This window comes from Salmo salar, chromosome 16 (assembly GCF_965601325.2).
Source record: "Salmo salar chromosome 16, fSalSal1, whole genome shotgun sequence".
NCBI lineage: Eukaryota > Metazoa > Chordata > Actinopteri > Salmoniformes > Salmonidae > Salmo > Salmo salar.
In genome coordinates, this window is record NC_138306.1 from 25,683,841 (window position 1) to 25,698,407 (window position 14,567).

At 41.7% G+C, this 14,567-nt stretch overlaps 1 protein-coding gene across 8 annotated transcripts in view; it reads right to left on the reverse strand.

Moving 5' to 3' along the window:
• Nucleotides 1–13,404, reverse strand: part of LOC106573427 (C2 domain-containing protein 5) — a 63,988-nt gene extending 50,584 nt beyond the window's left edge. For 7 of the 8 annotated variants that reach the window (XM_082962627.1, XM_082962624.1, XM_082962629.1 and 4 more), the window contains exons 1-6: nt 13,109–13,404; nt 6,657–6,765; nt 6,447–6,533; nt 6,121–6,292; nt 5,323–5,418; nt 5,067–5,222 (exon numbers count right to left, since the gene is read on the reverse strand). In XM_082962627.1, coding sequence (XP_082818753.1) covers nt 5,067–5,222; nt 5,323–5,418; nt 6,121–6,292; nt 6,447–6,533; nt 6,657–6,746 — 601 coding nt within the window. In that variant the 5' untranslated portion in view covers nt 6,747–6,765; nt 13,109–13,404. The remainder of the gene's footprint in view (nt 1–5,066; nt 5,223–5,322; nt 5,419–6,120; nt 6,293–6,446; nt 6,534–6,656; nt 6,766–13,108) is intronic. The other variant, XM_014148474.3, reaches the window with a different exon arrangement.
• Nucleotides 13,405–14,567: the final 1,163 nt, after the last annotated feature.

A 14,567-nucleotide genomic window follows, 5' to 3' on the forward strand; every position in this document is an offset into this window, starting at 1 on the left:
TCCTGAGGGGGAAGAGGCACTGTCGCTCCTTCTTCACGACTGTGTGTGTGGACCATTTTAAGTCCTTAGTGATTTGGACACCGAGGAACTTGAAGCTCTTGACCCGCTCCACTGCAGCCCTGTCAATATGGATGGGGGCGTGCTCGCTCACACCCCCCCCCAAGGAGTCCACTCATCACTGGGGCTGCTCCAAGACGCCGTCGATGGAGAAGAGGAATAAAGAGTGGGCTTTTCGTCCTACTCAGGAGGCGTGCATATTATCCACCGATTCTGAGTATATCACTCGCTAATGTTCAGTCCCTGGACAATAAAGTAGACTAACTCAGGGAGAGGATCTCCTTCCAGAGAGATATCAGGGACTAACATACTAGGCTTGAGCAATATACCGTTTATACCGTATAAAGGGGTATTTCGAAATACCGATGGTATGAGGGGTTGGGGGCACCCCCGCCTCACGGGAGCTGGGGGTGCGTGCTACACCATTGCTTATAGCTAGCAATAAGTTAAGTATAATTATAAGAAATCTAAAATGTGTAAAATAAATTATATCTTGCTCAGGGCTCCATCTGTGCATTTAATTTGCTTGCCAAGTGGCTAGATTTCAAGATCATGCTTCTTGGTTACAGCAGATACATTAAATCCCCTCCTGGATCAAGATCCCTGTTGCTTAAATTGTTTAATGTGTACATTTTTTTTTTTTTTAAAAGCACCCCTTCGGTAATACCGTATACCACGGTATAGTACAGCAATGGTATGATAATCATACTATCAGGATATCGGCCCAACCCTATAACATTCTCTTTCACGGAATCATGGCTCTCTCCGGATATGCTGTCCCTGTCCATTCAGCCAGTGGGGTTCTCCGTACATCATACAGACAGAAAGAAGTTAACCTGTTTAGGATAGGGGGCAGTATTTTCACGGCCGGATAAAAAAACGTACCCAATTTAATCTGGTTATTACTCCTGCCCAGAAACTAGAATATGCATATAATTATTTGATTTGGATAGAAAACCCTAAAACCCTAAAGTTTCTAAAACTGTTTGAATGGTGTCTGAGTATAACAGAACTCATATGGCAGGCCAAAACCTGAGAAGATTCTATATGGGAAGTGCCCTGTCTGACCATTTCTTGGCCTTCTGTAGCCTCTTTATCGAAAATATAGGATCTCTGCTGTAACGTGACATTTTCAAAGGCTCCCATAGGCTCTCAGAAGGCGCCAGAACGTGGAATGATAACTCTGCAGTCCCTGGGCGAAAAACAGTAGGGGTTTTGGAAAGTGGTTGTTCTGAGAACAATGACACTGGGGCGCGCGTGCATGTGACGACTCCATTTTTCTTCTTTCAGTATTTGAACGGATACAACGTCTCCCGGTTGGAATATTATCGCCATTTTACAAGAAAAATCGCATAAAAATTGCTTTTAAACAGCGTTTGACATGCTTCGGAGTACGGTAACGGAATATTTTGATTTTTTTTGTCACGATACGCGCGTCACCCTTCGGATAGTGTCTTGAACGCAAGAACAAAACGCAACTATTTGGATATAACTATGGATTATTTGGAACCAAAACAACACTGGGTGTTGAAGTAGAAGTCCTGGGAGTGCATTCTGACGAAGAACAGCAAAGGTAATCCAATTTTTCTTATAGTAAATCTGAGTTTGGTGAGTGCCAAACTTGGTGGATAGAAAACACCCTAAAGTTTCTAAAACTGTTTGAATGGTGTCTGTGAGTATAACAGAACTCATATGGCAGGCCAAAACCTGAGAAGATTCTGTACAGGAAGTGCCCTCTCTGACCATTTCTTGGCCTTCTACACCCACTTTATCGAAAACAGAGGATCTCTGCTGTAACGTGACACTTTCTAAGGCTCCCATAGGCTCTCAGAAGGCGCCAGAACGTTGAATGATGACTTTGCAGCCCCTGGCTGAAAAACAGTAGCGCATTTGGATAGTGGTCGATCTGAGAACAATGAGACGGGCGCTTGCGTGCACGTGAAGAGGCCATTTTACATTTTCAGTCTTTGAACGAAAAAGACGTCTCCCGGTCGGAATATTATCGCTATTTTACGAGAAAAATCGCATAAAAATTGATTTTAAACAGCGTTTGACATGCTTCGAAGTACGGTAATGGAATATTTTGCATTTTTTGGTCACGATACGCGTCCGCGCGTCACCCTTCGTTACCCTTCGGATAGTGTCTTGAACGCAAGAACAAAACAGAGGATATGTGAACATTACTATGGATTATTTTCAACCAAAACAACATTTGTGGATGAAGTAGAAGTCCTGGGAGTGCATTCTGACGAAGAACAGCAAAGGTAATCCAATTTTTCTTATAGTAATTCTGAGTTTAGTGAACGCCAAATTTGGTGGGTGTCAAATTAGCTAGCCCGTGATGGCGAGCTATCTACTCAGAATATTGCAAAATGTGCTTTTGCCAAAAAGCTATTTCAAAATCTGACACCGCGATTGCATAAAGGAGTTCTGTATCTATAATTCTTAAAATAATTGTTATGTTTTTTGTGAACGTTTATCGTGAGTAACTTTGTAAATTCACCGGAAGTTTTCGGTATGTTTGCTAGTTCTGAACGTCACATGCTAATGTAAAAAGCTGGTTTTTGATATAAATATGAACTTGATTGAACAAAACATGCATGTATTGTATAACATAATGTCCTAGGAGTGTCATCTGATGAAGATCATCAAAGGTTAGTGCTGCATTTAGCTGTGGTTTGGGTTTTTGTGACATTATATGCTAGCTTGAAAAATGGGTGTGTGATTATTTCTGGCTGGGTACTCTCCTGACATAATCTAATGTTTTGCTTTCATTGTAAAGCCTTTTTGAAATCGGACAATGTGGTTAGATTAACGAGAGTCTTGTCTTTAAAATGGTGTAAAATAGTCATATGTTTGAGAAATTGAAGTAATAGCATTTCTAAGGTATTTCAATATCGCGCCACTCGATTCCACTGGCTGTTGACTAGGTGGGACGATTTCGTCCCACATACCCAGGAGAGGTTAACTACTCATGGTGTGACTGTGGTACCGTACAGGAACTCAAGTCCTTTTGTTATCCAGATCTGGAATACCCCACCATCAAATGCCAACCGCGTTACCTCCCAAGAGAATCATCTTCAGTCATCGTCACGGCAGTGTATTTTCCCCCCCAAGCTGACACCACGACGGCGCTCAAGGATCTACACTGGTCTATGTGAAAATTGGAAACCGTATATCCTGAGGCCATATTTATTGTAGCTGGGGACTTAATAAAGGAAATCTGAGAAAACGCTACGGAAATTTTATCAACAGATCTCCTGTGCTACCCGCTCATCGAGCACTCTTGACCATTGCTACTGCCCCTTCCGGGTCGGCTACAAGGCCCGCCTCCATTCTGCTCCTCCCTTCCTATAAGCAGAAATTTAAACAGGAAGTACCCGTGATAAGTATTGTTCAATGTTGGTCTATCCAATCAAAATATATGCTTCAAAATTATCAAAACAAAGTGAACTGGGATATGTTCCGGGTTGCCTCAGAATAGTATTTACGTATACAGAGACTCGGTGCCTGAGTTCATCAAAACTTAAAGTGCAAACCACAGCATTTAACCACGGCAAGGTGACTGAGAACATGGAAGAGTACAAACAGTCCAGCTATGCCCTCCATAAGGCAATCAAACAGGCAAAACAACAGAACAGGGACAAAGTGGAGTTGCAATTCAACAGCTCAGACAAGAGACGTACAGTGCATTTGGAAAGTATTGAGACCACTTGACTTATTCCTAATTTTGTTAGCCTTATTCTACAATGGATTAAATTGTTTTCCCCCCCTCATCAATCTACACAAAATACCCCATAATGATGAAGCAATGTGTAGAAATGTGTTTAAAATAAAATATCACATTTACATAAGTATTCAGACCCTTTACTCAGTACTTTGTTGAAGCACCTTTGGCAGCGATTTCAGCCTCAAATCTTCTTGGGTATGACACTACAAGCTTGGCACACTTGTATTTGGGGAGTTTCTCCCATTCTTCTGTGCAAATCCTCTCAACCTCTGTCAGGTTGGATGGGGAGTGTCGCTGCACGGCTGTCCTTCAGGTCTCTCCAGAGATGTTCGATCAGGTTCAAGTCCGGGCTCTGGCTGGGCCTCTCAAGAACATTCAGAGACTTGTCCCGAAGCCACTCCTGCGTTGTCTTGGCTGTGTGCTTACAATCGTTGTCCTATTGGAAGGTGAACATTTGCCCCAGGCTGAGGTCCTGAGCACTCTGGAGCAGGTTTTCATCAAGGATCTCTCTGTACATTGCTCCATTCATCTTTCCCTGGATCCTGACTAGTCTCCCAGTCCCTGACGCTGAAAAACATCCCCACAGCATGATGCTGCCACCACCATGCTTCACCGTAGTGATGGTGCCAGGTTTCCTCCAGACTTGACGCTTGGCATTCAGGCCAAAGAGTTCAACCTTTGTTTCATCAGACCAGAGAATCCTTTAGGTGCCTTTTGGCAAACTCCAAGCAGGCCGTCATGTGCATTTTAATGAGGAGTGGCTTCCGTCTGGCCACTCTACGACAAAGGCCTGATTGGTGGAGTGCTGCAGAGATTGTTGTCCTTCTGGAAGATGTGTGCCTTTCCAAATCATGTCCAATCAATTGAATTTACCACAGGTGGACTCCAATCAAGTTGTAGAAACATCTCAAGGATGATCAATTGAAACAGGATATAGGATTTTCGATAAATTAGCAAAAAGTTCTAAAAACATGTTTTCACATGGTCATTGTGGGGTATTATGTGTAGATGGGTGAGAAAATATACATTTAATCAATTTTGAATTCAGGCTGTAACACAACAAAATGTGGAATAAGTCAAGGGGTATGAATACTTTCTGAAGACACGAAAATATCCTCAAATAAAAAAGGTGACATTCCTGTACTGTCGCCTCATAAAACATTTGATCTCATTTCCAAAATGCTAGAGTATAGAGACCAATTAAACATTTTAGCTTCACTGAACAAATAAAAACATAGGGGAGTGTATATATAGAGTGTTTGATAGTGGTGTTACGTACCAGACATGAGAGAGATGAGTCTCTGTCGGGCCTCGTTAGAAGCTCTGGGGGTTCTGATGCGGTCAATCCACTGGTACTCTGGGTCCTCGTTCACCACCAGCTCCTCAACAAAGCCATGGACCAGCGCCACGCGGTAACACCTCGGGATGGATGTTGCTAACACACAGAGACGTGCATAAACACACACATTATCGTAATTTCTTGTGACTAGACCTCATCTCTACATTAGTACAGCCCCATAGCGAACCAGACTCACTGCAGAAGAATTTAACACCACAGGAGGACTGTCTGAAGCGGTTCAAGTCACTGAAGAGGTCCACCTTCACCAGAACATTAATCTCCCCTCTGATACCTGCAAGAGAGGAGATCAACAGAAACATTACTACCAGTCAGAAACAGCACCTAACCCTAGAAACCCCAACTCTTCAATAACACGTTACTGTCCCCTCTGACACCAGGAACTACATCATCATGACCAACGGACACAGTTAAAGAACAGCTTTTAGTAAGGCAGTTTTTTTACAGCAGAAAGCAACAACATGCATTTACAGGCTGTTACACAGAGAACACTGTGTGTTCCTTTAGAGGTCTGGCTCTATATCTAACAAGTCCCACTGTGGCCATGCACCTTTTGATGGGGAAGTATATGACTGACATCATTAGTGTCAGATGGGGAACTATATAACAGACTCAGTGTATAGCATGGTAGATAGGGAATTCTACAAGATCGTTCCATTTGACTGTGATCACTTTTTGACTTTTGATTTGAACGAAACTTTCCATATAAGCTTTATAAAAAAAAAATGTATACGCTTTTAAATTATATCAAACTCATCCGTAAAAATGTTCCAGTGATGAAGAACTGGATGTCTCATGGTATGGTTTGCAAAATGGGTCAACTTAGAGCAACTCCATCTTCTGAATGTTTTGGTAATGAGGTGCAAAACGTCACTTTCTGACCATGGGCAAATATATATTGAAAGTTTCATACAAATCAAAAGGGGTTAGTCAAAAAGTGATTGAAATTAAATAGAATGACCTATAAAAAACGCACCGTGTATAGTGTCGTAGATGGGGAACCATCCAGAGATGACAGTAGCAGCCTCGCAGGAGAGCAGAGGGTCGATGTCAATGTAGACCTTCCCTATTGCATCGTTGGCACTGTAAGTGTCATGGTCCAACACTGTGATTTGTAACGGCTCATCCTGCAAGTCCTCATCATCCACCTACAGGAAGGGTGACAAAGTTGAGGAAACAAGGATACAGGACTATCATGTTGACTGTAGCATATTTACACTGTAATCCAATGCCATTCACAAATACCTCCTGCAACTAATTTCACAGAGAAATAAGTCAAGAAGACATATCCAGACATTTTACCTCAAATTTGAACCACTCTGAGTTCCACTGTGGATTAAGTGACTTTGGGAAGACATCTGTTTTGAAAGTTGTGTTGCCAAACTTGACCTGTAAGAACATCAATGAAGAAAACCGCAAGGTTAGGACTACAGCACATGAACACAGTATATACTGTACGTGTTGAAATGGTTGTAGGGTTACGTTGACCTGATGTTTTTTCAGGTTGCTCACCTCTACAAAGGCATCAGTGAGGTCGCTGGCTCTGTCCATGACCGGTAGGTGGCGCCCTGCCACGATCTTAGCTTTCAGCTTCCCTGGCATGATTCAGCTTTGTCTTAACCTGCAGATGCAAGAATTAAAAGGTAAATCATTTCATTATTATAAAGCCTAAATAAGAGGACGTCTGCACTCTTAAGATCCTTATTACTGAAGTGTCTGTTCCAGGTGAGTAGGAGTCAAAATAAGAATACTGGAAGAGATGGAGACCCGCACACTGTTGAAGAAGTGTTTACACCTTTCATTTACACCTCACCTTTCATTTATGATGGGCACCATGATGTTTTAATAAACATCTTTATTTTGCATTCAAGTCTCAGTTTTGGATTTATTCTTTTTTTTCAACAGTGCACGGGTCTCCATTTCTTCCATTAATATAATGCCAACACATGTACCGTTTACCTGTATTCATCACACCATGATAAAAGATGAATTAATTAATGAGCTAACAAACCTAAGGTCACACTGCAGTTGTGCTACTAAGAATGCTGACAGTCCTGTTTGGCCCTGACATGGGCACGTGGTCAGGTAACATCGGTTGCTGACAGTTAAAGAGTAGGAATAACTCGAAAAATGGAAAAGTGAGGATTAAAGAAGTCTCGAAGTATTGCTCACCTGAGGTAGAGTACCTTACGATAAGGTGTAGACCACACTATTTATATTATTTGTAGCCGTCTACTTACCACCACAGACCGATGCTGGCACTAAGACCGCACTCAACCAACTCTATAAGGCCATAAGCAAACAACAAAATGCTCATCCAGAAGCGGCGCTCCTAGTGGCCTTTAATGCAGGCAAACTTAAATCAGTTTTACCAGCATGTCACATGTTCAACCAGAGGGGAAAAAATAAAAATAAATAAAAAATAGACCACCTTTACTCCACACATAGATATGCATACAAAGCTCTCCCCCGACCTCCATTGTGCAAATCTAACCATAATTCTATCCTACCGATTCCTGCTCACAAGCTAAAACTAAAGCAGGAAGTACCAGTGACTCTCACAATACGGAAGTGGTCAGATGACGTGGATGCTACACAACAGGACTGTTTTGCTAGCACAGACTGGAATATGTTCCCGGGATTCATCAGTCATCGGCTTCATCAATAAGTGCATCGATGACGTCATCCCCTCAGTGACTGTATGTACATATCCCAACCAGAAGCCATGGATTACAGGCAACATCCGCAACGAGCTAAAGGCTAGAGCTGCCGCTTTCAAAGAGCGGGACACCAATCCGGACGCTTATAAGAAATCCTGTACATGTAGTTAAGTTTATGCTACCCACCCTTAAAGACCGATAAGTAGGGTGTCCACCCACTCCGCTCAGAATGGGTGAAAAGGCGCTTTGGTGATGACATATCACTTCCTTATGTTATAAACATTTTACCAAGACAAATATGATTATTAATGTTGTGAATTATTCAGTGGGGTCTATGTCTAACATATCATTAAGATAATATCCAAAAGTTTGGATTCCTTAACCTAATACATCCGATAATAGGGACCAAGCTCTGTTGACAGCAGTACAAGTTTCACGTAACAACTTTTGAGAACTTTATATTTTGTGGTCGTCGTCAACTTTAAAGTTATTTCCGCAGGGTCGCAACGAGCTGAATTAAAGGTAAAAGACTTGAAAATAAAAAGCTTGGTATACGCTAGAGATGTAACGATTCACCTATACACATCGGTCCCCGATTAAAATGTTTAAGATGTGACTGCATCGGTCCACAGAGCCCAAAATCGATCTAAATGTAGCATGCATCAACAGGTTCAAACGTTATGAATTGTTTTGCTCATATTACTTTCCTTCTACCTTCCAAAAATACCTAATGTCAAGTGACAACTGATGTGTCCTCTCCTTCAGTATCGAACTAAGCATGTAACGGTGACATATTGATCTACAAGTCATTTTGCATGCCTAACAACCACCAGGCAATATCAGCAGCCCAGCTTCGCTCAGGCACGGCGCCCAGCTTCACGTGCTGAGAAACGCAAGGTAGTTGGCCTGTTCATGATCTTGCACATCTGTGCGGCACCTTCAGCACTCAAATGCTAAAAACAGCTTACGCGATATTAGGCTTAATTTTTTTTATTTTACCTTTATTTAACCAGGTAGGCTAGTTGAGAACAAGTTCTCATTTGCAACTGCAACCTGGCCAAGATAAAGCATAGCAATTCGACACATACAACAACACAGAGTTACACATGGAATAAACAAAACATACAGTCAATAATACAGTAGAACAAAAGAAAACAAAAAGTCTATATACAGTGAGTGCAAATGAGGTGAGTTAAGGCAATAAATAGGCCATGGTGGCGAATTAATTGCAATATAGCAATTAAACACTGGAATGGTAGATGCGCAGAAGATGAATGTGCAAGTAGAGATACTGGGGTGCAAAGGAGCAAGATAAATAAATAAATAAATACAGTATGGGGATGAGGTAGTTGGATGGGCTATATTACAGATGGGCTATGTACAGGTGCAGTGATCTGTGAGCTGCTCTGACAGCTAGTGCTTAAAGCTAGTGAGGGAGATATGAGTCTCCAGCTTCAGAGATTGTTGCAGTTCGTTCCAGTCATTTGCAGCAGAGAACTGGAAGGAAAGACGACCAAAGGAGGAATTGGCTTTGGGGGTGACCAGTGAGATATACCTGCTGGAGCACGTGCTACGAGTGGGTGCTGCTATGGTGACCAGTGACCTGAGATAAGGCAGGGCTTTACCTAGCAGAAACATGTAGATATTCGTCACGAAACCCACTGGCTACAGGTTATGAAGCGAGGGCCAACCAACGAGAGCGTACAGGTCGCAATGGTGGGTAGTGTATGGGGCTTTGGTGACAAAACAAATGGCACTGTGATAGACTGCATCCAGTTTGTTGAGTAGAGTGTTGGAGGCTATTTTATACTGAACAAAAATATAAAACACAACATGTAAAGTGTTGGTCCTATGTTTCATAAGCTGAAATAAAAGATCCCAGTTCCGAGTTAGTTATTTTGAGTGCGGCAGAAATCATGCTGGATTGACAGCATGGCCAATGTTGAATATTAATCATTTTAAGCTTGGAAAAGAGACCCTTAAACCCAGAATTGGGACCACACAGCCACTCCACTGAATAGCAGGCTAGTGATCCCAGGCTGTATCATAACCGGCCATGATCGGGAGTCCCATAGGGTGGCGCACAATTGGTCCAGCTTCATCCGGGTTAGGCCAGGGTAGGCCGTCATTGGAAATAAGAATTTGTTCTAGGGATGCACAATATAATTGGTGAACATATCGGAAACGGACAACATTAGCAATAAATGCCAACATCGGTATTGGCCCGATGTCTAGTGTAATGCCGATGTGCAAAACCGATGTCAACGCTGACATGCATACCTAAATGACGTAATGACGCCACGTAAAATTTTGCGCTACACGTGCAACACAGCATTCCTAACCTAGCCCATAATGTCTGCTGTGTGGATCGAGCAGTCAACAAGTCTAGCAGTCATTTGAAAGAGTAAGGAAATTTCAGCGAGACAACTCAAAGGCAAAATCCATTAACGCCAAGATAATGGAATTCATTGCCCTTGACAATAAACCATTCTCTGTGGGTGATGTGGGCTTTCGCGACTGGTGGAGCACCGGTACACACTACCAAGTGAGCTATTTTTCAGATGTTGCCCTACAGGAGTTACACAGTAATAGCGTCACTGCTATTAGCATCACAACATACTATGGATCGCCGTTTGGGTCTTTGCGTGTCAAAAAAGATACACGCCAAATAACACTATTTCACGCATTAAATAAGCTTTTAATTTGACACGTCAAACAACACAGTTCTATTACAGAATGTTGTGTCTGAATTTGTACGTGCAAGCCAAGCGCCACCACTACTATCAGTAGCACTGTCAAAGTTGTACAAAATGTCTGCAAACACCAGTCACGAACGATGTGTTTACAATAACGTGTTGGTAATAAAGCATTATTTGTTCGACCGCAACTTCTGGGGTAGCTAGCTAGCTTTGGCTTGGTACCTAGCTAACACCAGTACAACCAGCCTGAAAACAATGACCAGTAGAAACTGCAGTAATTTGAATTATTCTTAGCAATGATTTAGGAATCCTTGTGAGTAAGTATTAGCTTGGTAGCCACTTGTTGTTTGCCTATTGAAATTGAACTTCAGTTCATGAAAATAAATAGCTAGCCAGCTACGTAACTCTGTTGCCCAAAACTGACATTATAAGCAGCCAGCTAGCTTCATCTGGCTAGTGAAGCTAGACCAGACAGGGTTATGTGTTGTGAAGCTAGCCACAATAAGGATTAAGCACAATAATGGAATTTGCGGTTGGACTTCAAATCAAAAGTACCTCTTTGAAAGTGATGCAGAATGTTACAATTGGTTGAATCTTGCCATATTTAGACTAGATAATGTTGAACAAGGTTGGAATGTGAAGCAATGGAATATCAGTCTACTCGGTAACAATAACAGAACACAACTGTGAAGAGTTTACGCAAATATTAGAGTTGTAGCTCTTATCGCCAGACTGTGACTGTTTGAAATCCCCTCCCCAGTCAGCTTAGTGTGTGTATTGAGATTCATATTGCACTGTACAGCTTTACCTAAGGATTGGGGATCAATGAAATGGGTCTACTCAATACCCAAGCAATTTTTTCCCAACGTCCTCAGAGTTACCAGACTCCAAAACATCCACGCAGTATTGTTTTTCCTCAGGAATAGTGTTCAATACACATAGGTTGACAATAAATGTGGCTCAATTCACAGTTGTTTCAGAGTCCCGCAATAAGAGCTACGATGCTAATGTTCTCTGGGTGTCACTGAGTAGACTTGATACCCCATGTCATTGATCCACAATCCATAGGTAAGGCTTTACAGTGAAATAAGTATGCCCCCAATGCAATTTTAAAGTATAATACATCCAGACTGATTTCAACAGATTTTTGTCAAATTAACAAATTGTCTTTTGATTTTATATAAACAACATTCCAACCTCGTTTAGCATGATCTATTCAATTATGGCATAATTCTACTATTTGTATTCATTTACATCACTGTCAATGACATACTTTATTTTGAAATCTAACCACATAGTCCACTATTGTGGCTAGCTTCACATAGATGGGTCCGACCACCATTAATCAAATAAGAACCGTCTTATAAATTAGGGTTATTTTAGATGATGTCACATACTTTCTAACTATAGCTAGCTACTGAAACAGATGTCGTTTTGCTATGTTTTTGGGGAAGAACATTGTTTGCATCCATGAGCTAGCTAGCTTTTTTTTATGACCAGCACTGTAGGTGTGCGAGACAACTTCACCAGCATCATAGCATACATATCGATGAATCGTTGTGACATATGAAATACGAGTGAATGTAATCAATGTGTAATAACTATGTAAAAAATAATGAACATGTTAAATTATTATGTGACGTGCAGTCATATTCAGGTCCTGACCCAAACAGCATTCCATAGAAATCCTGGATGAGAATGAAACGACTGAACAACGAAACAGCAAGTAAGTGAAATAAATAGGTTTTGATTATGTTTTACTGGTAATGGGGACATACGTAAACACCAACAAAATTACTTTTGGGTCAGTGTGGTGTGTAACCTTTATTTAACTAGGCAAGTCAGTTAAGAACAAATTCTTATTTACAATGACGGCCTACCCCGGCCAAACCCGGATGACGCTGGGCTAACTCTGCGCCGCCCTATGGGACTCCCAATCACAGCCGGATGTGATACAGCCTGGATTCGAACCAGAGACTGTAGTGACGCCTCTTGCACTGAGATGCAGTGCCTCAGACCAGTCTAATCAAAGCTACTGTAGATAAAATGGCGTCAAATCACGTTATATCTGTGGCCAATGACCTTGAGCCTTCTTGGATGGGCACTTCTAATACAACTCTATGGCAGCACCCAAGGGACTTGAATTTTCGATCTCTACCCTTAGATTTGGCAGTGAAGTAGTGTCCCCATTGAGTGACAGAACACTGAGCCAATCAAGGTGCAACTAGAGAACATTACCAACCCCTTCGCTCTGTATTTTCCGCTGGCTCCCCCACAGATATCACCTGCATTTTGAAGCTGCCTGACTCAAGAATATGGTAATATTATGAAACTGGGCTCCATGGTGGATGCAATGAACTAGTTTTTATCTGAAAAAAACGCACACATGTTAATGTGTCCAGCATACCAGTAGCTAGCTACAAGTTAGCTAGCGTTACGGAATTGCAGTTGACAGTGACATGCGTAGATAGCCATTTCTGTGCGACTGGGTCGCCCCACAAAATTGACATCTGTTACAAACAGCATAGGTAGCTAACATATTAAGCAAGTTGGCTAGCTATGTTACTAGACGTCATTCAATGTCGTTACCAGGACTATGACTTACGAGAAAGTTGGGGACCCAGTAGCGTTTTTTCAGCTGGACATTGTTGACAGCCCGCGCGCCTGACCTCCGCCTCTCTCCCAAACATGACAGGAAGGTTATCCTCTCAAAGACCGGGTAGATGTGGCTAATATTCACTATTCGACGCTATATGGCCATTCACTGCTACAACAGGGTTACTTCTGTTAAAATTATAATTAGCTAAGCTAATTAAAAAAAATACACTTTGCTGTTAGCGTCCGTTCACCTACGAATGGAAAATGCTAGCGTCTCGTCATTAACACTAAAAAGTAGTTCCGGGGCACGGCGTTTCGGAATTTTTCACAATAAAAGTCCACTATTCTAGGTGCCAAAGTAAAAGTGGGGTTGGGATTACTCACTTGGGCAGGGGTATTCAACTCCTACCCTCGAGGTCCGGAGCCTGCTGGTTGTCTGTTCTACCTGATAATTAATTGTACACACAGGGGCGCACTTAGTGATTTGGAGGCCCCAATCAGAGGCCAGTCTGCAACAGTGTTTGAGGATTATTTTAATCTATGTTGAGGATGGCAGGGAAATCATAGATTAAAACCCCATCGATTTTGTCTGTAGAGCACACTTCTGACAAAACAGAATTATTTTTTTTCTGCAATGTTGCAAACTAGCTTAAGGTAACATGTGTCCTTCCTGGTCTGAAAACAGTGATGGACATAGCAACAACAGGCATCATTCTTCTTCTTCTTTGGAAATTAACCCCCCCAATTTGACTATTATATATATCCATTATACTTTGTGACACAAAATGGGAAAAGGTGAGAAAAAATAAATATAAAAAAACTTCCAACTAACCTTACACTCCAACTTCCAACTAACCTAAAACCCACTACCCCATTCCACTACTTTGACCGCATCATCCAATCAAAATCTTGCTGCTGGGAGCCAGCGGACCATTCAAACCGGTTTTGCCATTCAAGAGAGGAGTGACAGCATGTGACTTTGGAGGTATGCCAACGCGAGACTAGTACTAACCTAACATATGGAATTGTTTTAAGATGGTCATACCAAGAAAAATGTAGCTTTTTGATTTTGAATTTGAGGACCACAGGTAGGTATAAAATAAATATGTTTTAAAAAATGATTTGATGAAACATTGAATTTGGCCTTGGGCCTATTGGCCCATAGAAATGCATTGAATAACCGTTTCATACTTGGAAAAACTGAGAGTAAATCTTTTTATCAAAAGGAAGTATAAGAAAGCTAAAAAAATATATATATGTTTTTACCATGGAACGACATGTATACCTTTGACATAGAAATGCCCTATTCAGTTCTATACATTTTTCAGCCCGGTACCGGGTTACCTTCAGACGAGTCCTGTGAGACATGTTGGGGTCGTAGACAACATTTTTCCATAGAGGAGATGCTACGGACGTTTTCATGACCAGGCCGATTTTCGAGATGTCTCCAGGTCTGACATACATTG